Source organism: Sander lucioperca, chromosome 5, assembly GCF_008315115.2.
Source record: "Sander lucioperca isolate FBNREF2018 chromosome 5, SLUC_FBN_1.2, whole genome shotgun sequence".
Lineage (NCBI taxonomy): Eukaryota > Metazoa > Chordata > Actinopteri > Perciformes > Percidae > Sander > Sander lucioperca.
This window is the reverse complement of record NC_050177.1, coordinates 31,982,059-32,007,006: the sequence shown is the minus strand read 5'-3', so window position 1 is coordinate 32,007,006 and position 24,948 is coordinate 31,982,059. Positions and strand designations below refer to the sequence as shown.

The window sequence follows — 24,948 nt, the reverse complement described above, 5'->3', positions numbered from 1 at the left end:
AGGATGTGTACGACGTTGAGGATGAAGAGCAGAGTAAGAGCAGCAAAGCCGCATTTCTGAAGATTACACTGCACTTCCTGAGGAGAATGAAGCAGGAGGTGCTGGCTGACTGTCTACAGAACAGTAAGATGATTTAAGATTTAACATGATGGAAAGAGGAAATTAAGTCAAAATGGGAAAACTATATATATATATATATATACTATACTGCACACATCTGCATCAGATCCAAGGCGGTTTTTCTTAAAACGGATACAGCCATAAATGTTTAGATTCTCTGATTGAATTTGTTGTTTGTTAGGTTGTTCAGAAACTCGTGTTGCAGTATCCCGCCCCAAATTCAAGTCCACCTGGAGAAGAAGTTCCAGTGTGTGTTTGAGGGGATTGCTAAAGCAGGAAACCCAACACTTCTAAATAAGATGTTCACAGAGATCTACATCATCGATGGAGGAACTTTAAAGGTCAATGAAGAACATGAGGTCAGACAGATTGAAATAACATCCAGAAAACCAAACAGACCAGAAACAATAATCAGACAAGAAGACATCTTTAAACCTCCACCTGGAAGAGATGAACCAATCAGAAGAGTGATGACAAAGGGAGTGGCTGGCATCGGGAAAACAGTCTTAACACAGAAGTTCACTCTGGACTGGCTGAAGGCAAGTCCAACCAGGACATCCAGTTCATATTTCCATTCACTTTCAGAGAGCTGAATGTGCTAAAAGAGAAAAAGTACAGCTTGGTGGAACTTGTTGAGCGCTTCTTCAGTGAAACCAAAGAAGCAGGAATCTGCAGGTTTGAAGAGCAGGTTGTGTTCATCTTGACGGTCTGGATGAGTGTCGACTTCCTCTGGACTTCCACAACACTGAGATCCTGACTGATGTTACAGAGTCCACCTCAGTGGATGTGCTGCTGACGAACCTCATCAAGGGGAAACTGCTTCCCTCTGCTCGCCTCTGGATAACCACACGACCTGCAGCAGCCAATCAGATCCCTGCTGAGTGTGTTGACATGGTGACAGAGATCAGAGGATTCACCAACCCACAGAAGGAGGAGTACTTCAGTAAGAGATTCAGAGATGAGGAGCAGGCCAGCCAAATCTACTCCTACATTAATAAATCACGAAGTCTCCACATCATGTGCCACATCCCAGTCTTCTGCTGGATCACTGCTACAGTTCTGGACGAGGTGTTGAAAACCATAGGGGGAGGAGAGCTGCCCAAGACCCTGACTGAGATGTACATCCACTTCCTGGTGGTTCAGTCCAAACTGAAGAACATCAATATCATGGAAAATCTGAGATAGATCAACACTGGAGTCCAGAGACCAGGAAGATGATTGAGTCTCTGAGAAAACTGGCTTTTGAGCAGCTGCAGAAAGGCAACTTGATCTTCTATGAATCAGACCTGACAGAGTGTGGCATCGATATCAGAGAAGCCTCAGTGTACTCAGGAGTGTTCACACAGATCTTTAAAGAGGAGAGAGGACTGTACCAGGACACGGTGTTCTGCTTCGTCCATCTGAGTGTTCAGGAGTTCCTGGCTGCTCTTCATGTCCATCTGACATTCATCAACTCTGAAGTCAACCTGCTGGTAGAAGAAGAATCAACATCCCAGAAGACTGAAACCAGAGAAGATGGATCTTCACAGTTCTACCAGAGTGCTGTGGACAAGGCCTTAGAGAGTCCAAATGGACACCTGGACTTGTTCCTCCGCTTCCTCCTGGGTCTTTCACTGCAGACCAATCAGACTCTCCTACAAGGTCTGATGAAACAGACAGTAAGTAGCTCACAGACCAATCAGAAAACAGTCGAGTACATCAAGATGAAGATTAGTGAGGATCTGTCTGCAGAGAGAAGCATCAATCTGTTCCACTGTCTGAATGAACTGAATGATGGTTCTCTAGTGGAGGAGATTCAACAGTCCCTGAGTTCAGGAAGTCTCTCCACAGATAAACTGTCTCCTGCTCAGTGGTCAGCTCTGGTCTTCATCTTACTATCATCAGAAAAAGATCTTGACGTGTTTGACCTGAAGAAATACTCTGCTTCGGAGGAGGCTCTTCTGAGGCTGCTGCCAGTGGTCAAAGCCTCCAACAAAGCTCTGTACGTGTACATAACTATCCAGATTAAATAAAAATTATTTATATTATATATATAATATTATATTATTTATTGAAAATAAATGGTGTAATAGTCTTTCTATGTATTGCTGATTTCTCTTCAGGTTAAGTGCTTGTAACCTGTCAGAGAGAAGCTGTGAAGCTCTGTCCTCAGTTGTCAGCTCCCAGTCCTCTAGTCTGAGAGAGCTGGATCTGAGTAACAACGACCTGCAGGATTCAGGAGTGGAGCTGATGTCTCCTGGAATGAAGAGTCCAAACTGCAGACTGGAAACTCTCAGGTTGGTGTTCAGTTAGGACCTAAGTAACAATTTTCAACATCAACAACAATTCCTGTATTTTTTGTAACCAACCTTGAGTGCCTGGATGTTTTTTTTATGACTTCTTTGGTCATAACTCTTCCTCTTCTCCTTGAACTTAATTTCCTTCCATGAGCACTGGTGGTTTAAAGGATACCAAAAGCACTTTTTTCTTAAGTAAATTCTTAGTTGGGGACAACGGTGGACAAATGTGAATGACTAGCATGACCTGTGTGTGTGCGCATGTGTGTGCGCTTGCATGTGTGTGCGCACGCTTGCATATATGTGTGTGTGTGTGTTTGTGTGTGTGTGTGTGTGTGTGTGTGTGTGTGCACGCTTGCATATATGTGTGTGTGTGTGTGTGTGTGTGTGTGTGTGTGTGTGTGTGTGTGTGTGTGTATGTGTGTGTGTGTGTGTGTATTTAGTCTCTCAGGGTGTCTGATCTCAGACGAAGGCTGTACTTCTCTGGCCTCAGCTCTGAGTTTCAACCCCTCCCATCTGAGAGAGCTGGACCTGAGCTACAATCATCCAGGAGACTCAGGAGTGAAGCTGTTGTCAGCTGGACTTAAGGATCCAAACTGGAGACTGGACACTCTCAGGTATGGACGGACAGACACGTACTATCTGATTTTTATTGAAGTTCAGAGGTCTGGAACGATTCAATTGGCATTAACAAAATAAGATTTAATCAACTCACTTATCACTTTAAGCAACGTACATTCAAATTAAGTACTTGCTTTTCCTAGTCAAAGTTTGTACTGATATAGGTAGCTGAAATTCGGTACCAGTACCCACGAGTGCCTTTTTCGGTAGCTTACTTTCTCTCTAACAAAATAATTAATTTAATTTGGAAAAATGAACCAAACATATTTATCTTTTTTCCCCTCCCAAACAACCTCCAGCCTGTCAGTCTGTCAGCAGGGCATAGAGATCATGATCATCGAGGTTAAAGAAGCGAGCTTGTGACCGGGAGTTCGTCAGCACGGGCGGATTGGCCATCGGGAATACCGGGAACAATCCCGAACGGCCGGTCCATTTCAGGCCGAACCGGCCGGTGGTCAATACGTTTTTTTTCTTTTTTTTTCTTTCATACGCGACCGACCTGGCCGGCCGTTCAGCTGCAGTGGAGCGCTGTGTCTGTGTGTGTTTCAGACCGGGCCAAACCAATACTTTAAATCTTGAGGGGGGATACGAGCGGCCCCTCCTAACTTGGACTGATCCTCGTTTTTCCTGACATCCGATTGGCTCAATCTTAAGGCGCCGAAAAAAGTTAAAACAGTTTACTTTCAGTCAGGTTTGGATTTGTATGAATGCAACAGAGACGGATGTTAAAAAATGGTGAAAAGAAGAGAAAGAAATGGGTGGGGCCGAAAAAATAAGAATGAGAAAGAAAAAAATGTTGGCACAAGAGGCAGCTAAATGCCAAAATTAACAGACCTTTTCCGTGACAAGGGTGCTGTGGCAGGAGGTAACGTTACAGATGAGGAAGGAGGACCCAGCAGCATGGACAGGACAGGTGCACGATTAGTGATGTGTTTATTATACACTAAAATGATTTATATTTGCATTTAAATATAGGCATATATATTATATAAGGGATAATGTAGAGCGAGGCGGTTTTCTATAAAAACGGTTGTATTAGTTTTGTGCCATGAATGCGGTCTGTTATTGCTTGATAACAGTCCGCTCAAAGCAGAGCGTTGCCATGGACACGCAGGATTCTAACCGTAGAGACAGAACTATTTTCTTTTACAATTGTTTTTTAAAACAATAAACTCCTTTTTTAATCAATACTTTGTGTCAAATTATTGATTTATTTGGTAAGTAGGTAGCCACGTAATAAACATGTGCTTTTATCATGTTATAGCCATGTATCCCTTACATATTTAGAGATATATTATATATTATAAACAGCAGTTTGCAGTGTGTCACCACACACAAACAACATCCTTCTATAAGCAAGGAATCTCTATCTCTGTATGTATATTAGCTGTTAAGGTCAGTGATGGAGAGGGACAGGTTGTGGATGACCCCTGCAGTCATATTGATGAGGAGGGAGAGAAGGAGGAGGAGCAGGAGGAAGGAGAGCAGCAAGAGAAAGAAGAGCAGGAGGAGGAGAATGGAACCAGTATAAAAACAGTGACAGGTATAGGGGCAGTGTCCAGGGCTGGGTAGGCAATCATATTATGCATAGATAGAAAAAGATATAATGACGTTCTTCTCATGCAGTACAACCAGTAAAGACAGAGGCAGGGTCCAACACAGGTGAAGCTGAGCCAGAGAGCCAAGCTGAGAAAGTAAGGACACACACACACAAATCTCTATTTTATGGGACTGCATTGTAGTTTTTGAGTATATGAGTGTGAGTATTTGTAACTATTTTATCAATCCAACTGCCTGTGCACATGACATGCTGGTAGTTAGCAGTATACTGTGACTTATGTGTTCGAGATTAGGTTTTGCTGACCTGGTTGGTTGCTTATACAACCTGAGGAGGCAGGTGTCATCCTAAAGTTTCTTGAAGGTCTTCAGCGTAATCTGATTCTCTTTATACCATAAAAACACTATTAGAATTAAAATAACTGCAAAAAAATCCTTCTGCTCGTGCAGCAAGGGCAAGACCTCGCCATCTTAAAGTCCCGGGCTGAATTTCAGTCCCAGTACGGCCCTGGTCGTCAGTTCCAGATCGACAGGATAAAAATCTGGGTGGGGAAAGTGAAAGAGCAGCGCTTGTCCCTTCCTCATTACCACCACTGAGGTGCCCTTGAGCAAGGCCTTTAACCTCCAACGGCTCCAGTGGAGCTGCTCAGTGGCCAGCAGATCAGACTGTGGTTGTACTGGGCAGTTTCCAGGTATGAATGTGTATGTGACAGGTCGTCGCTGCAAATTTGTTCTCAATCAACTTACCAGGATAAATAAAGGTTAAATAAAAATAAAAAATAAAAAATGATGTTTGCTTGATCTAACACTGGCAACAACGGTGACCTACATACAGAGCGAAACCCACTGCCCTCCGCTGCCGCTGCCTGTGTCCACGCCGTGCCTTCACTAAATGGCCTCGGATTTGACCGGCAAATACAACAAAGGGCCCCCAGATGTACAGGGCCGGCCCTGACTATGATGGTTAGAATTTGCAATTATCCACAGCCCTGGAGTATGAAGTTGATTGTTACTTTGTTTCTTCCTGCAGGGTGGACCATGGTGGACCGCAAAGACTGAGACCTGGTCTGAGGAAGTGTGAGTGTGTTTTAAGTTTGCTCTAAGAGAACTCAGCTGCATGTTACACTAGTTTAACCCCTTCCTGGCACTGGAAGTATAATATTAGATGAGGTTACTTATTATTTCAATGTTTTACTGAACAGCATCGTGAGCGCTTACCAGTGGATGTTATTATATAGATAATAGCAAACTATAAAGAAATAATCAAGAAACAATAGCACGGTGCTTCCATTGTGGAACTACTTAACTCACACTGGCCAATCATGTATCCAGAGATCAGACTTGTCAGTGTGGTTTGAGCTGGTGTGAGAGTCCTGTACAGGAAACAGGAAACATCACTGCCTCTATCTCTGCCACAAGAAAGTTTTAAAACACCAAACACAAGCTCTGAACTGCCCGGGAGTTTGTGGAACAGCTGAGTGTTTCCTTCAACAACAAAGCACTCGCTATGTCTCGCTCGTCTCTTTTCTTTCTCTCTCTCTGTGAAATTAAGCTGCGTTTAACTGCTCTTGAAAGCGCCTCTTTGTGGTGTGAATGCCCCATTAATGTTAAAAAATACACTTTATTTTTCTCATACTGTCTGTCTGCATATACCTGTATTCACCGTCTGTCTGAAACACTACTTTGTACGGTTGAGAATTAAGAAACAGACAGGAAATGGGGAAATAGTTAATTATTATTTTATTTTTCGTAATTATATTGTTAACAATTATATTTAACAAGGTTATCAGATATTTTCTCATTATAGTGCAGCCCTCGGTGAAAGCTGCGGCTGGTGTTTACAGCTGACTGTCCCTCACGGCGGCGCTAGCTTAAACGTCAACAGTTAACACTTTTCCAAAGCTAGTGAAAACAAAAACACAGCTAACCTGCCTGAACTTCACTTCAAACTACGGATAACAAGTTACCAAACTGAGAGTTGAACACGACTGTTAGCTGTAAAAATGATACTTGTGCCAAAACTTTAAAAGTCCATCAGTCTCCAAACATCAGTCAGCTGGACATTAAAGTTAGTTTTTCTCTCCTCTGCTGACTGCATGTTTCTCCCTCCAACGTGCTCTACATGTCCTCTCTGACTTCCTCCTTTCTTTTCTACTCCCCAACAAAGTCATCTGATTGGCTAGGAGTGGAGCTATACAGAAAATAATTCACTTAGATTACTCCACTGAAAATACATCACACTTCACTTCAAAACAAAGGATTATGGGAAATGTATTATTCATTGTATTTACCCACTTATGAAATGAAACACCATTTATTCATGTAGTTAACTGTATAAAATAAACTCTTTATTTATATTTATTTAACAGTATTTGTGTAGGTCCCTACACTTGATTTTTAGATTTTCTTGCCTGAAGTACGAAGATAAATTTCTCTTATGAGATAAGTTTCTGTTTTTGTGGCTGGAAAGATGTTAGGATTTAATGAATTAATTTAAAATCCACAAACAGAACAAACTGAACACGCTGATCCAACAGAACTAATAAATACATAAATACATTAATCAGCAGTCGAGCCAACAGAAAGCTAACTTTGTTTCTTTATTTTTTAATTCAGACATAAGTTGTTTTGTTCAAGTAGCCTTCAGTTTTCTTCTCTGGATGTTTTTAATAAATAAGTGTTGAAAAAACTCACAGTTCATAAACACAACACGGCATAATTAATGTCACAAAGATGTTTAAAAGGTGAATAAAGTGAGTTGAGGTAGATTTATCTTCCAGTTCCTCCAGTATCATAAGTTGAACCACAATTTAGTGGGATGGTTACTGGATTTTTTAACTAATAGAATGCAGAGGGTAAAAGTAAATATTAGTAGCTTTTCAGACGTATTATTTTTTTCCACAGGATCACCACAAGGCTGTGTTCTTTCGCCCTTACTATACATTTTGTATACTAACATGTGTCAAAGTGTATACGAAAATAGGATACTAATTAAGTTTGCTGATGATACAGTGATAGTGAGTCTGCTACAAGGGGATGAGTCTGGCCATGGTCCAGTTGTGGAGGATTTTGTGACCTGGTGCGATGATTCCTATCTAAAGTTAAACACTACCAAAACGAAAGATATGATAATTGATTTTAGAACACGCGCTGTTGATCACGTCACTACGATTATTAAAGGACAGGCTGTGGATCAGGTGGAGAGTTATAAATATCTTGGTACAGTGATAGATTCAAAACTGTCATTTGAGTTGAATTGTGATATGGTCTGTAAAAAGGGTCATCAACGTTTGAGTTGCCTTAGGAAACTTGCCAAATTTCACATTGACAGACATATGTTGACTTTGTTTTATGTCATTTTCCATAGTGGTGTGGTATGGAAGCCTGTCAGTGAATAACAGAAACTCCTTAAACCAAATTGTAAGATGGGCAAGTAAGATAATAGGATTAAATCAAAGGAACTTAGGAAATATTTACACAAATCAGCTGTACAGGAAAGCAAGTGCTGTCTTGAGTGATCGGTCGCATCCCTTAAGGAATGATTTTAAGTTACTTCCGTCTGGTCGCCGGTTTGCGGCTTTGAGATGGAAAACAAGACGCTATAAGAATACTTTTGTTCCAGCTGCAATTGAATTCTTAAATAATAAGAGAGAAGTTTTAGTACTTGACAGTTAATATGGATAGAGGATATGTATGTGCTATGGCGCAGTCTGTTATGATGTCTATTTGTTTACTTGTAAATTTGTACGTGAAATAGCTGTATGTTCTTATGTCTTTTATGTGGATGACCGAATTCTTCTTTTTATCTGCAAAACTATTTTACCTGCGGGTATGAAATAAAATTACCTTGACCTTGACGTTGACCTCCCTGATGGGAGACCTGGTATCAGATATACGACACAGACGCAAACATACCATAAATACTCATTTTTCATACATAAACTGGTATTTCTATAAAGTGAACATCAGCTAATAGCAGTTTTAGAAAGCAGGTGGTTCAGAGCTGCTTTGTGCTGCAATAGAAGAAGATGGGACAGTTTTATTAGTGAGACTTTATTCAGTTCATGTTTCTAGATTTGGATCATCAGCTGTCATCATCGGGTCAACACGAGGACAAGAAGCTGAACATTGTTGACATGTTGACTCTCATGTTCACTAACTGTTCATGTTGTTAGAACTGGATTGTTAAACATCACTCACAGCTGAATATGAAATGAACGTTTGAATGATTTTCTTTCAGTTATTGTCAGTAAAGTTGTTAATAAATCATCAGATGATAACCTGCAGCTGTATTGTGTCTTGTTCTCTCCATCAGATGTCTGTGAACTGGAACTGGACACAAACACAGTACACGGATACCTCAAACTGTCTGACAACAACAGGAAGGTGACATGTGTGGAGGAGGATCAGTCATATCCTGATCATCCAGAGAGATTTGACTACTGGCCTCAGCTGCTGTGTAGAAATGGTCTGACTGGTCGCTGTTACTGGGAGGTCGAGTGGAGAGGAAAGGTTCATATATCAGTGAGTTACAGAGGAATCAGAAGGAAAGGAGACAGTGAAGACTGTGTGTTTGGAAAGAATGATCATTCCTGGAGACTGCAGTGCTCTAATGAACGTGGTTACTCTGTCTGGCACAATAAGAAACACACATTCATCACCACCTCCCCCTCTTCTAACAGAGTAGCAGTGTATGTGGATGTTCCTGCTGGCTCTCTGTCCTTCTACAGAGTCTCCTCTGACTCATTGATCCACCTCTACACCTTCAACACCACATTCACTCAACCTCTTTATCCTGGGTTTGCGCTCTGGCCTGGTTCCTCAGTGTCTCTGTGTCCTCTGCAGGACTGAGAGTCTCTCCTGTGGACAGAAACACTGACTGAAGATCAGCTGCTGAAATCAAAGTTCAGTCTGTTCACCATCACACACACTCTGCACTGTGAAGCAGATCTGAGACTCAAACACAAAAACATTCATCTGATTTCATCTCTGGGATTATCAACATTTGAACTGTTGACTAAAAACACTTCATGATATGTAACATCTAAAAATAATCAACTGTTATTGGTTACTATTATGTCCTTTATATTTTGAATCATATTGTAATATATTTAAAATTTGGAAAACAAATGTTTCTATAAACAATCATCATATAGTCTAATGTTTCCAAATGCTTTTAATAAAATATCTACGTTTCATCTTGAGGGAGATCATTTGTTCATTTGATCATATCATGATTTCATTCATCAGTTGACTCAAAATTCTCTTGAACATCAGAGAGAGAGAGAGAGAGATGTGAACTTTTCATTTAATAATCTTCTTCTGACATTTTATATTCCCTGTTTGTATTTTCTGTTACTGAATGTGGTTTTAAATCTGTTGAGGTCTGTTCAGACTGAAAGCAGAGACACTGATGATGTCATACAAAGTCAGAAAATAGAAAGCTAACTGTTTCCAGCAGACACTAAAGAATGATGGAGCAGCAGGAAACAGACCAGGTCAGATAGTAAACAGCTGATTTATTCATCTGACCTGTAGAATAACCTCAATGATTGAATTGTTTGAAATGTCTGGGAATGTGGAACAATTAAATGCAAAATGAATGAAATAAAACAAGGCCACATGCTGATTATTTGTGACTTGATTTGATGGATTTATTCTTCCTGTTGTGTCTGTGTTTAAACTCCTAATTAAAAGGTAAAGTTTCCATCCACTAAAAGTTCTGTTGTTGCTGCTGACAGACTCAGATTATTATTCTAAGAGTCTGACAACATTATGGAAAGGATCCCTACAGAGATAGACCTTTTAGGTAAAGAGTAAGATCCTTTTAGTTTAACAAGAAACAGCCCCGAAATCACCATCACCAAACCCACCAGACGCCATGTAAATAATCAGGCATATAAATTTAGAAACTAATCCAAACGCCACAGCAGGCTAAGACATGTGGGTTTACACTGAAGACACGTCACGCTAAACCATTGCACTTGATGGGATGTCTTTATTGATCCATTTCACAAGCTTAGCAAGAAACAGCACTTACTTGAATTGATGCATTTCATAAGCCGTGCAAAGATACCTCAGACAATGCAGTAACAGGAGACAACGATGGTGACGGTCAACAGAAAGTTTCTCCACGTGCTCACCCTGCAGCAATCATCCAAACACCCCGCTAACCCACCCAGGTGAACACACACACGCACTAATACAGACACCACACCCCTGGTGACACCCACAGTAACCAACGACGTCACTATGCGCATGCACATACACAACAGCGAAAAAAGGAGGAAAGATAATAAAAGACTAATCAAACCCAATGTATGGCTCCTACATTCCGGCCCCAAATTATTCCATAGTAATAATTGACCACCATAATCACCTTGTGGGAGACAGAGATCAATCAACATGCAAAGTGAACTTTTAGTCCTCTGAAAGTCCTTTAATGTCAATGTTCATGTCCGATGTATCCAAAGATCTTCACTGCCCCTCTGCTTCCTGCAGAAGGCAGACTTTAGTTATTGGGCGGTTCAGATAACTGGTTTTAGTTTTAATCCGTACACCTCGCACCAGTCCATTTTTGTCCGGAACAGTATCCACAATTCTTCCTGTAATCCAAGTATTGCGAGGGGCCATATCATCCACCAACACGATGAGATCTCCTGAAACAAAGTTTCTTTTAGCAGCATTCCACTTCTGGCGCTCCTGAAGTCCAGGAAGGTACTCCTTCACCCAGCGCTTCCAGAACAAATCCGACATATACTGCACTTGTTTCCAGCAACGACGAGCGTAAACATCCTCCTTCTCGAACAATCCTGGTGGCAACAACGGCTGCGACTTAAGCAGAAGTAGATGGTTAGGAGTCAACGCCTCCAAGTCTTGAGGGTCTGTTGACGCTTTTGTTATTGGACGGCCATTAACAATCGCCTCAGCCTCGCAAAACACCGTCGCCAAGCTTTCTTCGTCCAGAGTCTGAGTCTTCAAAATAGAGTTTAGCACTTTACGGACTGACCGGATCAACCTTTCCCAAACACCTCCATGGTGTGATGCTGCTGGGGGATTGAAAACCCATTTCACACTCTTTTGTAACAGCACGTCATTTATGAGGTTGTGGTTCAAATTCTCAATGGCCTCCCTCAATTCACGTTCAGCGCCCACAAAGTTAGTACCATTATCCGAATGGATTTCCAGGACTTGACCACGTCTCGCCACAAACCTTCTAAAACCATTGATGAAGGAGTCTGTGTCCAAAGATGAAAGAACTTCAAGGTGTATGGCTCGCATCGCCAAGCATGTAAAAATGAGCCCATACCTCTTGACCACAGCTCTTCCACGTTTAACCTCAAACGGTCCAAAGCAGTTCAAACCAACTCGACTGAAAGGAGGCTCATCAGGAGTTATTCTGTTGTGAGGAAGGTCAGCCATTTTCTGATGTCCAGGTGAAGCAGACAATCTACAACAGATGACACACTTAGACCAAACCTTTCTAATAGCAGCACAGGCACCAGGAATCCAATATTTCTGACACAAATGAGAAAGCATATGGTTTCGTCCACCATGGCCTGTTTCTTGGTGTACATGACAGAGAATAAGATTGGAAACGTGTTGATCTTTAGCCAGTATAACTGGATGCTTTGCTTCAACTGGCATAGCTGCTCTACTAAGCCGTCCTCCAACCCTAATGAGATCACCATCCAGGATCGGGTTAAGCTTGTAGAGGTAACTCGTCCTCCTTACACACTCTCCTTTCTTCAAGTTGGCCAGTTATTTTTTGACAAAAACGGATAATATCTAATTCCGCTGCAACCATATCCTCCATGGACAGAACATCCTTTGGCACTTGAGCCTTAACACCTTCCATCTTGACGTGTAGCTCTTTCTCCAGCTGCTCAGCACAAAGGTCCGATCCAGAAAGGGTTTCTCTCAGCAACTTGCGATGTTGCACCCGGGACAAAAGCAAGGTCTTAAACTTGAGAAGCCAACCAACAGCCCTTTTAAGACGGAACCATGAGGAAAAGTAATCAATGAGCTTCTCCACTGGACTGACATGCTCAATTTGAGCAGCATTCACCACCACAGCCTTGACCTCCGGGTCTACAACAAGAGGGTCTTCCAGAGTCTCAGGGTTTTTGGGCCACCTGCTCTCAGGCTTAAGAAGAAAGTCAGGACCACAGAGCCATGCACCAGTCTTTAGCAAAGACTGAACTTTAACACCTCTGGAAGCTAGATCCGCAGGGTTGGTTGACGTATTCACATACCTCCACTGGGATATGTTAGACATTTTCAATATTTCAGACACTCTGTTTTCTATGAAGATTTTGAATCTAGATTTCTCGTTTTTTATGTATTTCAAAACAGAAGTGCTGTCCGTCCAAAAGACTGACTCTTGGAGATCCATGTACAGCTCCTTCCTCCTCAACTTGTCCATCCTGCTAGCCACCACTGCGGCAGTCAGCTCCATACGGGGAATGGTGACAAGTTTTAGAGGAGCTACTCGCGCCTTTCGCATTATGAATGCACTGTGAGTTCACCCGCTATCATCATGGAGCAACAGGTAAGTCACAGTCCCAAACCCTTCCTCACTTGCGTCTGCAAAGTGGTGGAGCTGAGCATAAACAAGATGACCACAATCCACAGGTTTTAAGCACCTACTGACCTTCCAATTTTCAAGGTTACGTCTCCTGCAAAGGTCTTGGAGGATTTTCTTGGCGGACAAAACAACAGGTGCCAAAAAAACAAGAGGGTCGTAAATCGAACTAGTCACGGACAAGATTCCTCTTCTTGTGAGTGGGTGCACGCTCTACAGGCAAAGCATCACTATCCAAATCAAGATCTTTCACCTCTTTGGCCCGCTCCTCCTGAGGGATAGTAGCGAGGACAGTGCGTCGGTGACTAATCCATTTCGTGAGCTTAAAACCGCCTTTAGCACACAAGGCACCAAGCTCTCGACATAAAGATACTGCTTCCTCTTCAGAGCCAACAGACACCAAACAATCATCGACATAGAAATGGTGCAGGACAGTGTTAATTGCCATAGGACTGAAGCACTTTCGATTGTCTTCAGCACACTTCCTCAGGGCGAAACAGGCACAACTAGGGGAGGAAGTAGCACCGAACAGATGCACCATCATTCTGTACTCCATTAGCTCCTGACTGCAATCTCCATCAGGCCACCACAGGAATCTCAAAAAGTCAGAGTCTTCAGCTGGCACCCTGACCTGATGAAACATGGCCTCAATATCTGCCATGAGTACCACAGGTTCTTTGCGGAATCTCATGAGGACTCCCACTAACAAATTTGTTAGATCTGATCCTTGAAGAAGGTGTGAGTTCAAAGATGTCCCCTGAAACGTGACCCCACAATCAAAGACTACCCGCAGTTTCTTTCTTTTTAGGATGATACACCCCATGATGGGGTATATACCACACTCTTACATCACAACGGGCCAGCTGCTCAGTTGTAACTCTCTCTGCGTAACCATTAGTCAGCATCTCGGACATGAAAGTTATGTAATCGGAGCAAAAAGACAGATCTTTATTCAAACGCCTTTTGAGACTCAATGCACGCTGTTCTACAACTGTCTTATTGTTTGGCATTTTGAGGTATCTTTGCCTTACCGGCAACCCAATACTGTAATGACATCAATGAGCTTGGCAGACTCTGAGACTGACTCAATGAAGCGCTTGTCCTCCCTTGACAGACCAGGTTGTTCATCCTGCAAAGTTTCAGGAAAATCCACCTTCAGCTGTTTCTCCCAGAGCTCATCAAGCCTCGCCACTGAGATCCGATTGACTGTGATGTCGGGCTGCAAACACTGATCATTGATCCGACAATTTCCTCGGAGTGGGCCATTCACAGTCCAACCCAGAATGGTCTTAATTGCATAAGGTCCCCCGTTAACTGCACAAACCACCTCCCACGGCTCCAGAGCTTGAGGGATATTAGTGCCGATCAGAAGGTCCACATCAGCATCGATCTCTGGTATTTGTATGTGTCTCAGGTGCAGCCATCTTTGGAGGTCTTTTGAGCGTGGAATGTTACCTCTATGAACAGGCATGCTCCTTTGAGTAAAAATCTCAGGCAGGTCACAAAAGCTATCCGTATCCAACCCGGCGACTTCCAAGTCTGACAACTTATAACTGTCCACCACTTTCTCCTGTCCCATAGTTCTAAGGAGGATCCCCAGCTTCTTTCCCGTAAGATTGAGCCGGTTCATGAGTCGCTCTTGTTGGGACCGTCGAGGAGGTTAAACATTATCTTTTTCAAGCAAAGTGTTTTCAGCCAACATGTGACTCAAAGACCAAAGACCCAGAGACCATGTGGTCTTTCAGACAAAGGATCTTGGCCTACGGTAGAGTCCACATCCCTTGCTCCAAACTCCTAAATGAAGAAAAGGAGATAAGAAAATTACAAAATGGCCGGAGGGAGGGGCTACAGGAAGGTTTTCTCACCTCCAAGAACTGGGTGCCTTCCCATTCGTTTAGAGGGAACCTAAAAACAGCAGAGAGCCAGGTCTGGTGGCCTGACCTATAAATAACCTCTTCACCCCCCCACTTCTCGTCTTTTGCCCTGTGACTTTGGTCACTACAGCATGACACACAGAAATCTCAGTCTTTCATAGCAACCCCGTTGCTGCAGGAAGCACGCAAGCTTGTGCCAAAACTTCCACTTTCTGGTGAAAGTGGATTTATCTCTCGGTGTTCTGGAAGAACACTACTGGATTCTGTAACACACATCGTGTTTCAAAACTGCAGAGAGAACAACACGTTCTCTAGAAGGAGAAGGAAACAACGTTCTTCTTCTCAAGTCGACTCTAGCTCTCTTCCTTCTGCTCTTTTTGGAAGGAAAGCTTCCTCTGATCTGCTGACGAGCAGACACGGACCCCTGTTTCTTTCGTGGAAACCTACGGACAAACGGACTGAACACACAGTAAGAAGGCTTACGTCTGGACAGAGATAAATAGTGTGTTTTATTAATGAGTAATTTGTTATTGCTGCTACTTTGTGTTACCATTAATGTGATCTGATTAATACAGCGCTACTGCTGCGCATGTAATGTATTAATCTAGGATTGTGACCGCTGAGTCAAATCTATTCTGTGAATGTACTCTGATCACGGTGCATTGTTGATATGTTGTGTTAAATATGTAGCTAGCTTGTTCGGGCTGTAAATGCTACTTTCTGCTTCTCCCACTGCTGAGGAGTTTTAGGTACTGTTAGATCCAAGTATATATATATATATCTTTCTTTCCTACTTCTCTAACCTTTCTCTCACACACACACATATATGAACACATAGCTAGTTACACACACGCGCTAAGGTGAACAGCTAGCCAAACAGCGAGTCACACTCACTCTCTCACACACACACACACACACACACACACACACACACACACACACACACACACACACACACACAGAGGGTCTCCCCACATGCTGGTTTGTTTTTGCTTTGTTTTGTTGTACTTAAAAGAAACGTATATTGGTTTTAATTAATCAAAGGATTATTGATTGGCCATTGATAATTTTGAAGTTAATAAATTCTACTATACTTTAATTAGCAGTTGTTTGTGATTATTTGTGTATTATTGTATTAATTGCTGGTTAAACACAGGTCAGTGCTCGGATTTCACCCTTCCACTGACAAATGAGACTATTCCACAGTTCAATATTGGCCCCTGAAGTTTCAGGGTGGTGCCCCGTTTTCATTGTTTGTTGATTTGATAAAGTTATTAATAACCATATTCATAACTTTATTAATATTGATAAACATCTTTGATAATATGCCAATAATTGAATCTGTACACCTACGAGTACCCAACACTCTGTACAAAATGAGGCGGTACTTCACGGATCCAGAAACGCATACGTGACCAAGATCTCTTGTCCCCTTTTGGATTTCACCTGAACAGGCAAAATAGAAAGCGTACAGTCCTGCTTACCGGCCCCAGTCAAGCCACTGGACTGAACAGACACCACAGCGCCTGCTCTGGCCAATTCCAAGCCACCATTGGCCTGAGTCGAACCTTGTTGTTTTGCTTTGGGGTAGAAATGCAACAATGTGGGGTGCTTATAATTATATACTCTACATATTAACCGTTTTCTGCAATCTTTACTCATGTGCCCAACGCACAGGCATCCAAAGCACATACGGTTCTCCTTCAAAAAAGACAATTTTTCATCTTGTGTCCTTTTATCCAAAAGAAGGCAAACATCTAACGAATGTCCAGCTCCATAAAACAAACAAACTTTCACTAATGAGTTCTTCTCCATTTTGTTCCCAGACTCCACTTTCTTCTCAGCAGGTGTTACAGTAGTGGCAAAACTACTGCCTCTAGCCTTTGAGCTAGTTTGAGAGTGAGACTTGACCATTGTTAATTCCTTTCTTCCTGTCGCAGGTGTATCTTGTATATTTCCAAAAAGAGGGTCACTTGCTATCTTGACTTGCCTCTCAACAAACTCCACAATGTCCGAAAATGTAGCTCTTCGACGAAACTTCTCCTGAATATCGCAGGCCACACTTCTCCAATGATCCCGCAGCTTATAGGGCAGCTTTTTCACGATGGTTTGCATATTTGTAGACACATTCAGGTCACTTACGGCAGCACCCATAGAGTTGCAACATTCCTGCAACAATAAACTGTAGGCCCTTAAAGTATTGATATCTTCAGCTTTAACCATCGGCCATAAAAGCACCTTATCCATGTAGGCAGAGGCTACTTTGAATGGATCGCCAAAATGCTCCTGAAATAATGACTTTGCCTTAGTGTATCCATGTGATGGAGGCAGATGTTGACAGCTTTGGATTAAATCCCTGGGCTGACCTCTTGTATACTGTTCGAGGTAATACAAACAGTCCTTCTGACTTTGTGTTCTTCCTTCAATGTTGTGTTCAAATCCTCTTATGAAGGTTTGATACTGCAGTGGATCTCCGTCAAAAACTTGTAGGTCTCGCTTAGGTAAGAGAAAAAGTGACTGTTGTCCAACCAATAACAATGTAATTTGATTTTGCCTTTCCAAAACTGTGAGAAAACGCTGATCAGAATTGTTCACCGTTACAGGTGCAGCTTCTGGCTGAAGGTAAGTAACTGGTGGATGAAAAGCACATTCTGGCAGAGTGGACATACCAACCCCAGTCGCAGCAGCGGGCAGAGTAATCAAAGTGGACGGACCGGCCCGGGTCACAGCAGCAGGCCACTCAATTTTGTTGTGTGTCTTGGGCCTCACAGCAGCATAACCTGAAAGCAAAGCTTCCCCTCCAGCCTCTGCAGCCGATGGTTGAGTGTTGAACTCAGGCACAAATGTTGCAGCTTCATGCCTTAACTGTGTTCTTTTCCCTCTTTCCAAATAGGAGTTCATCCCATCTGATTTCACAGAGACGTTAGACATACGAGATCCTTCTGAAGCCTTGAACACACTCACTTTAGCCATAGATGCTGCCAGCTCCATGTCCAGTTCCAGCTCCTCCCTTTTTTTTCCTCAACAGTTCCTGCTGCTCCTCCAAGGCGTGCTTCTGACTCAGCAGCCTTTGCCGAGCCATAAGAGCAGCAGTCTCCGCCTCAGCCTTTATTCTAGCTGATGATGTACTGGACATAGATTTACTCACCACTGTGCTGCATTTCTTTGACCTCACTGACACATTAGAAACACTATCACTTGGTCTAATGTCGTCTTCTACTGCATTTTCCACAATTTTAAATATACGTGCCTCATCATTGGAAACTGATCCTAAACATGATGCGACAACGCCCTCTTCTGATGTGTATGGCACATCCAGCAGCCATTTATTTCTCTCTTTCACAAGGGCAATTTTATGTTCTTCAACAATGCCAAACCAAGCATTTTGTTTTTCTTGTTCTTCAAGTGGAAGCATAGGAACCACAACACCATGAAGATGACTTGCTTCTTTAAACAAGCTCGATATATTTACAAGACATGACTGTATTTTTTCAGCATTATCAGCACTTTGCATTAGGTCTTTAATTTTCTTAACCTTTCTTATTTTTACTTGCCGTTCTTCTTGGAGCTTTTCCAATTTATATTCAAAAGCCTTGGATGTAAGTGTTATTTGTCTTTTTTCAACTGACCTGGTATCATTTAACTCCATTTTTAATTTACAAAATAATCCAACAATCACAAAAATATCTGCTAATGACACTAAACACAGCGTCCTTTTTATAACTTGTGTTTCCACGTGAAAGAAGTACAATGCATGTCTTTGATTCCCCCTAACTTCCACAGAGGCTAAGCTAAACTCAACCCTAGTCTTCAGTGCATACTAGCGGTGGGTATTTATGTACTTCAATACCGATAGTCTCAAACCAGACTAACCGTCTTAGAACCAGAACTCCGGCGGCACTCCCAAGCGCAATGCTTCACCCGCTTGACGCACGAACCAAAACAAACAAACAGTACTATCACCTTATGCGAAAGTACCGCTGAGCCTAGCAGGGAATACAATCCGTCATTGACAAACAATGCACAATGTTTATAAGCGTGTACCTTTCAACTGAGGCGACTGTGACGATCGAATAAGCATCATAACAGCAAATTTATGAATGAATGGGCTTTACGTGAGTCCAATGAGCGTTCACGTCTAACGATTACAAGTTATAACTTTGGAAGCGATTTCAAACATCCAGTGTTATCCCGACAAAACGTTTCCGCACTTCAACAAAGCGAAATTTCTGTTGACAAAATATTGCGGCATATAAATTTAGAAACTAATCCAAACGCCGCAGCAGGCTAAGACGTGGGTTTACACTGCAGACGCGTCACAATGAACCATTGCACTTGATGGGATGTCTTTATTGATCCATTTCACAAGCTTAGCAAGAAACAGCACTTACTTGAATTGATGCATTTCATAAGCCGTGCAAAGATACCTCAGACAATGCAGTAACAGGAGACAACGATGGTGACGGTCAACAGAAAGTTTCTCCACGTGCTCACCCTGCAGCAATCATCCAAACAACCCGCTAACCCACCCAGGTGAACACACACACGCACTAATACAGACACCACTCCCCTGGTGACACCCACAGTAACCAACGACGTCACTATGTGCATGCACATACACAACAGCGCAAAAAGGAGGAAAGATAATAAAAGACTAATCAAACCCAATGTATGGCTCCTACAAGGACTTTTAGCGTGTATAGAGCCAGCATATCTCCACATGTAAATGGGTGAATTAAGAGTTTATTTGAACCAAACCAGAGTGGTGATTGTTATTGATATATATTTTTTATTTTTCTATTGACTATAAATGAAATGTGTTTAATAATCATGAAATTGCTATTTTATTTAAATGGAGTCGGGTGGAAACATACATTTAAATGCTTACATTATATTTAGTTATTTCTCTTCATACTTACAAATTGCTTATTAATTATTTAAGTGCTGTACATGATTTAATACTCAAGTAAAGTACAAGTACCTCGAGTTAATTACAGTTCTTGAGTAAATGTACTCAGTTCCAGTCCACCACTACCTGATTCATTAACTGAATGTGTATCTGTAGTTCCCCTCCTGACCTCCAGGTGGAGGCCTTCTTTCATTTTAAACTTTTAATCTGAAAATCCCTGACTTGGAGGAAACCGGAAGTCTCGTTGCTTCACTGTTCTCTCGAGCTGGTGGCGGGATAGTTGTGTAGTTTATTAGTGAGTTTTAAACATAGACAGTATTAAGATATGAGAAACACATATCGTGCCATCTCAGCATGTTTTTATGCCTGAATAAAAGACATTTTCACCCCCTAAAATGTCAGGCCCTGTCACAGACAAATTTCTAAATGTTAGAAAGGTTTCCTTATGACTTTCTTTGATACAAATAGCATTTTCTTATTGATCACATGTCCCTGATTGTATCTGACATGGTTCTGTAACTCATATAAGAAATATGTGACTTTGTGGTTAATTTCAGTGGATGGTAAGCACAGAATAACCACCAGCTACTCATACGATTGTAAAAAATCTTCCTTTATATCCCAGATTTTTACAAATATGCAATAGTGGATATATATACCCCCGCCTTCATGTACACATTTAAAGAGATTAATTCATGAATAATTTCTTATATAGTCCATTTTTATATCATAATGTGTTGTGTTTTAGGACTGACCGTGACGTGACAGAACGACTTTATGGATTTTGTTGATGCAGGAAAATCTCTGTTTTATGTTCTTTAATTAAGTTTTAGTAAGTATTCCTATTTGGAATTATTATTATTTTAATGTACATGTTATGAGACTAACATGGTCATGTACAGCCAATATAATATAATATGATATATAAAATACTGTCACACAGGGCCGTGACCAGCCGTGACAGGGCCTGATGTGACGGGGCCTGACAGTCGGCCATTTTCACTGCCATTACTCAGCATGCTAGCTTCCTAGCATCAAAACTGTTAGCTTGTAAGCAAGGCATTTCAGTAACCTTTTTAGACATGTTTTGGTTTTGCAAAACTTTGATTGTTTTCTAGGATATTTTAGTGTGACAGCGCATGACCCTTTAGCTCGTCCTCCCCAAAAAACATGCAAAAACAAGCTTTAAATCATAACAGTGATTGAGAAAAAGTCACCCTTTATCAGTCAAATGATGTCACGTCCTCTGAGTCATAACCTTAAAGGCGTATTACACACTTTTTATCTGTTAAAATTTTGCTGAGGACAGACCATTTTTCAGGATTTGTTTTTAATTAAGAATAAAACATCCAAGGACCTAATATTACATATTACTTTAAAGCACAACTCACAGAAATCACCCATTTAGTATTTTTTTTTGTCCGTTTTGGATTATACAAGTTTTATTCACTGTAACAATTCCAGGACAGATACTGTACGTTTCTGGTAGAATGTCCCAGTCCCTTAACAGTGGCGGTTCTACACGGAGGCATGTCGCCCCCCCCGTGCTGACCAAATCAAAAATGATGAATGTATTATGGTTTTACACGCGAGCGCCAAAAGCGGAACTAATGTGCGACGCAACGTTCTACACGGGTAAATTAGAGCGGCGCACCCAACCACTAGGCTGCAGCCTGCAGCGTGTGGTGCTGCTCGGTGAATGAGACAGCGACTACTCTTGGAGAGAGCAGAGGAGCTCCGAGTTCTCCTGGTGGTAAGCTGAACCATTTCATCTCCTAAGGGACTTGTTGTTGTTGTCATAACCGTGTTCCTTTTGTTCCTCACACTGAGAATGAAATCAAGTCTGGAAATGTCTGGGGGCTGTTGCACAAAACCAGGAATAGGGATTAAACCAGGATATTCAGGTTATCCTGGATGAATTTAGCTTTGACTTGGTTGCACAAAAGCAGGTTGAATTAAACCCAGCCAAGTAACCATGGAGATGTATTCTTTGCAGCTAGCTAGCAGCCAGGCTAAGATTAATCCAGAGAGCTGTACTACGAATCCAGATCAACATGTCCTGGATTTCTTTCAGTGATCCGGCTTCACCTAACCTAACAACCGCGGTCCCGCATAACCTGTGTCACGACGCTGGTTATCAACTAGTTCAATCAACCCAGGTTTTTCCAATCCAGCGGTGCGCGCGTTCACATAAAAGAGGCGGTGTTTGCTCAGCACGACCAATCACAAACATCTACCAGAGCTGCATATTTTACATAAGAAGAGCAAACTATAATTCTACATAAATATGAAGAACACAGACACGGTTTTACAGGCAAAACGCAGGAAGGAAAGCTGGCAAAGAAGCCGACGCTGTTATGCGTAAATCACAACGTTTAGCTTATCAATATCCAGTGGTGTAGTCTACGTGATAGTAAGCTGCAGGATTTCCATATAGGCCTACTCACTTAAAAATGCCCAATGACACGTAACAACATACTTTCCATTTGATATATTTTGAATTGTCATCTGTGCTTTTTTCTTCACATAGGCTCAATGGAGGTATTTCACCATAAATTGGTGCATAAAAGTGTATCGGAATGCAGGAAATGAAGACGTTGATGCTTAAAACTTCCCTGGGGGAGGACACCCAGACCCCCCCACTATGATATGCCCCCCTCCTCCCTCAAAGGCAGATTCTGGCCAATATACAGTACACCCACTACAATACATTAGACTAAACTGGTCACTTCCCCATCAGTCAGGCACAAGATCTGACCATATATAATTACACTTTTGCTTTCCATAAACTGTCGTTGCTTTAGGCTTTTATTTCAGTTGCAACCCCAGCAGTGGTACGCGATCGTGAGAGAAAATAAAAAAACATAAAAACATAATTCAAACCGATGTGCGCATTGGCAACACATGGCTGAAGAAGCCGACAAATAGCCTATAGGCTATGTAATTCCCTCCGCTGAAAATCTATATCTTTCATAAAAATACCCATCAGGGAATGTTAACGGGGTTGTCGGTCTCTAAATGTTTTAACTTTTATGAGCGCACATCTCTCTCTCTCCGCCCACCGAGCTCCAGCTGATCTTCTAAGAACGGTGACGCCGTTATCAGTCGAGTATTGATTGGTCAGTGGGCGGTGCTTTTATACCGGTTGATCTCTAATCTCCAACTTAACCTGCTCCCGACCAGGTTAGGCGTTCAGCATAAGTTACCACGGCGATTGAACCCGATCACAAGTGATCCACCTTCGTAGTACAGAAAACCCTGGGTTGAACCTGAAGTTAGCTCGTTAACGCCAAATCTCGCTTCGTAGTGTAGGCCTCTGGAGTCTGATGAGTTCAATCAGCTGCCGCTCTGATCCGAAATAAACAATTTAACAGTTATTCCGTTGTCTTCTGAATGTGTTCGCTTTATTTTATTAACATGCATTACTTGTAACTATTGCTGTCACGAGTTTGCTTTAAATCCTACTATTGCAGTTCTTTAGATGGTAAGAAATGGTTGCACTGGCACCGGAGATAAAGTGGGACAATGCGGAGGAAATGGGCTTTTCCTCCGCTGCTCTCCCCGTGAAATTTGCCCCGTGTAACGTGGAGAGTCGGGGGGAGGCAGGGGGATCCTCCCACACCGTGCAGCGGACTCTAAAGGAGACTTTTAGCGTCAATAACGACGACAATGGCACCTGACCAAACGTCCGTATTTTACCAGATGAGTGTGAGAATGTGTTGGAACGCCACCAAGCTTCTTCTTTTTTATTTTGGTGCTGTCACTTGTCATCTTGGAGCTTGGGAGTGAGAAAAAAAAACATGAATAATAATAATAGGCTACATAGTTTTACAGATATGCTTACAGTGTGTATTGAAGTCACTTAGACTACTTCTTTTTCTAGTTTTTGTCCAGTCATGATTGTTCTGTATTAACATTAATTGTAGAAAGATATTTAGAATCATAGCTTATAGAGATTGGTGCATATGGTTGTAAAACATATTCTCTCATTATGAATAAGGGTTTGAAATTAAGCCTAGTCCTTAGGGTAAATGTCCTGAGGAACATTAATCCCTCTGCTCACTTTTAAGGCAAAGTAGGCCAAATAATAATAATAATACATTTTATTCATATAGTGCTTTACAGGCTACTCAAAGACACTTTACAGTAAAACCAGCACATTTAGCAGATAACAACAGATACAGCAATAAACCAACACTTAAAACAAGCATATTAAAGCTATTAAAACAGAGTGTACAACTTTGTAAAAATGTGGAGTGACTAGTAAGTAGATCTTTTTAAATCCGGTCCGCTATTGTCTGCCAGGCTTTTTCTCTCTGTCTGATAACAACAGCCGTATTTCCCTTTTTGCATATTATATGCTTCACCTCCTCGTAACTTTCCATTAACAGCTGATGCTCAGCAGGTTAAACATATGCCGCACGCGTCTTCTCCATCTCTGCATCAGTAAATCTGTGATCGATGCTGTGGTCTATTTAAGAAAGCCGTGGACGTGCACTTATCCCAGCTATCTACACCTGGCTGACATAGCTTCACCTTCTCATCCTGGCTCGACAAACGTGCAACCGATTAAGCCGCGACGAGCGGATCACACTAAGTCAAGCTGCGCTTTTTCAGTTATCCTGGATTTCTTCATTCTACTTTTGTGCAACAGGCCCCAGGTCTCCATGTGTTTAGAAACTTAATCATATCTAAACAAACTCATCTCATCAAAGCAGAAGTGAATATCCAAATGTCAGTCTCCTTCTAGGTCTACACAATGCTGTGATGTTAACACCTAACTTCATCCGTCTTGGCTGCTGCATCGCGATAATAAAGACATTTGAGTAAAGTAATCAACAGGCTATCTGTCCGTGTTAAGTAGGGAGGGATGGTTAGGTAACGAAATGTAATGCATGCCCCTACGTTTGTTCTTCTTCTAATAGTTATCATGAAACGATGAAGGAACATAGCGTCCTTTTTAGCCCCAGGAAACAAAAAAGTGAGAGAAACGAATGAAGGTGTTGA

General features: G+C 41.9%; 4 protein-coding genes and 1 long non-coding RNA gene across 5 annotated transcripts in view; 4 read left to right on the top strand and 1 right to left on the bottom strand.

Moving 5' to 3' along the window:
* Nucleotides 1–24,948, top strand: part of LOC116038066 (NACHT, LRR and PYD domains-containing protein 3-like) — a 1,733,742-nt gene that overhangs the window by 911,833 nt on the left and 796,961 nt on the right. The gene's annotated exons all lie outside the window — the stretch shown is intronic.
* The window catches only part of LOC116034665 (NACHT, LRR and PYD domains-containing protein 12-like), a 575,637-nt gene that overhangs the window by 283,992 nt on the left and 266,697 nt on the right, over nucleotides 1–24,948 (top strand). The gene's annotated exons all lie outside the window — the stretch shown is intronic.
* The window catches only part of LOC116040282 (zinc finger protein 436-like), a 188,047-nt gene that overhangs the window by 94,498 nt on the left and 68,601 nt on the right, over nucleotides 1–24,948 (top strand). The window lies entirely within an intron of this gene.
* Nucleotides 827–9,735, top strand: LOC118495126 (NLR family CARD domain-containing protein 3-like). Its single transcript, XM_036001629.1, has 5 exons — nucleotides 827–2,101; nucleotides 2,223–2,396; nucleotides 2,840–3,013; nucleotides 5,605–5,651; nucleotides 8,890–9,735. The coding sequence occupies exons 1-5, from the start codon at nucleotides 1,335–1,337 to the stop codon at nucleotides 9,423–9,425; spliced, it is 1,698 nt and encodes a 565-aa protein (XP_035857522.1). The 5' UTR covers nucleotides 827–1,334; the 3' UTR covers nucleotides 9,426–9,735.
* Nucleotides 6,495–24,602, bottom strand: LOC118495142. Its single transcript, XR_004897462.1, has 3 exons — nucleotides 24,501–24,602; nucleotides 16,861–16,864; nucleotides 6,495–6,506 (listed from the first exon to the last, which is right to left on the bottom strand). It is a non-coding gene; the product is annotated as an uncharacterized LOC118495142 (long non-coding RNA).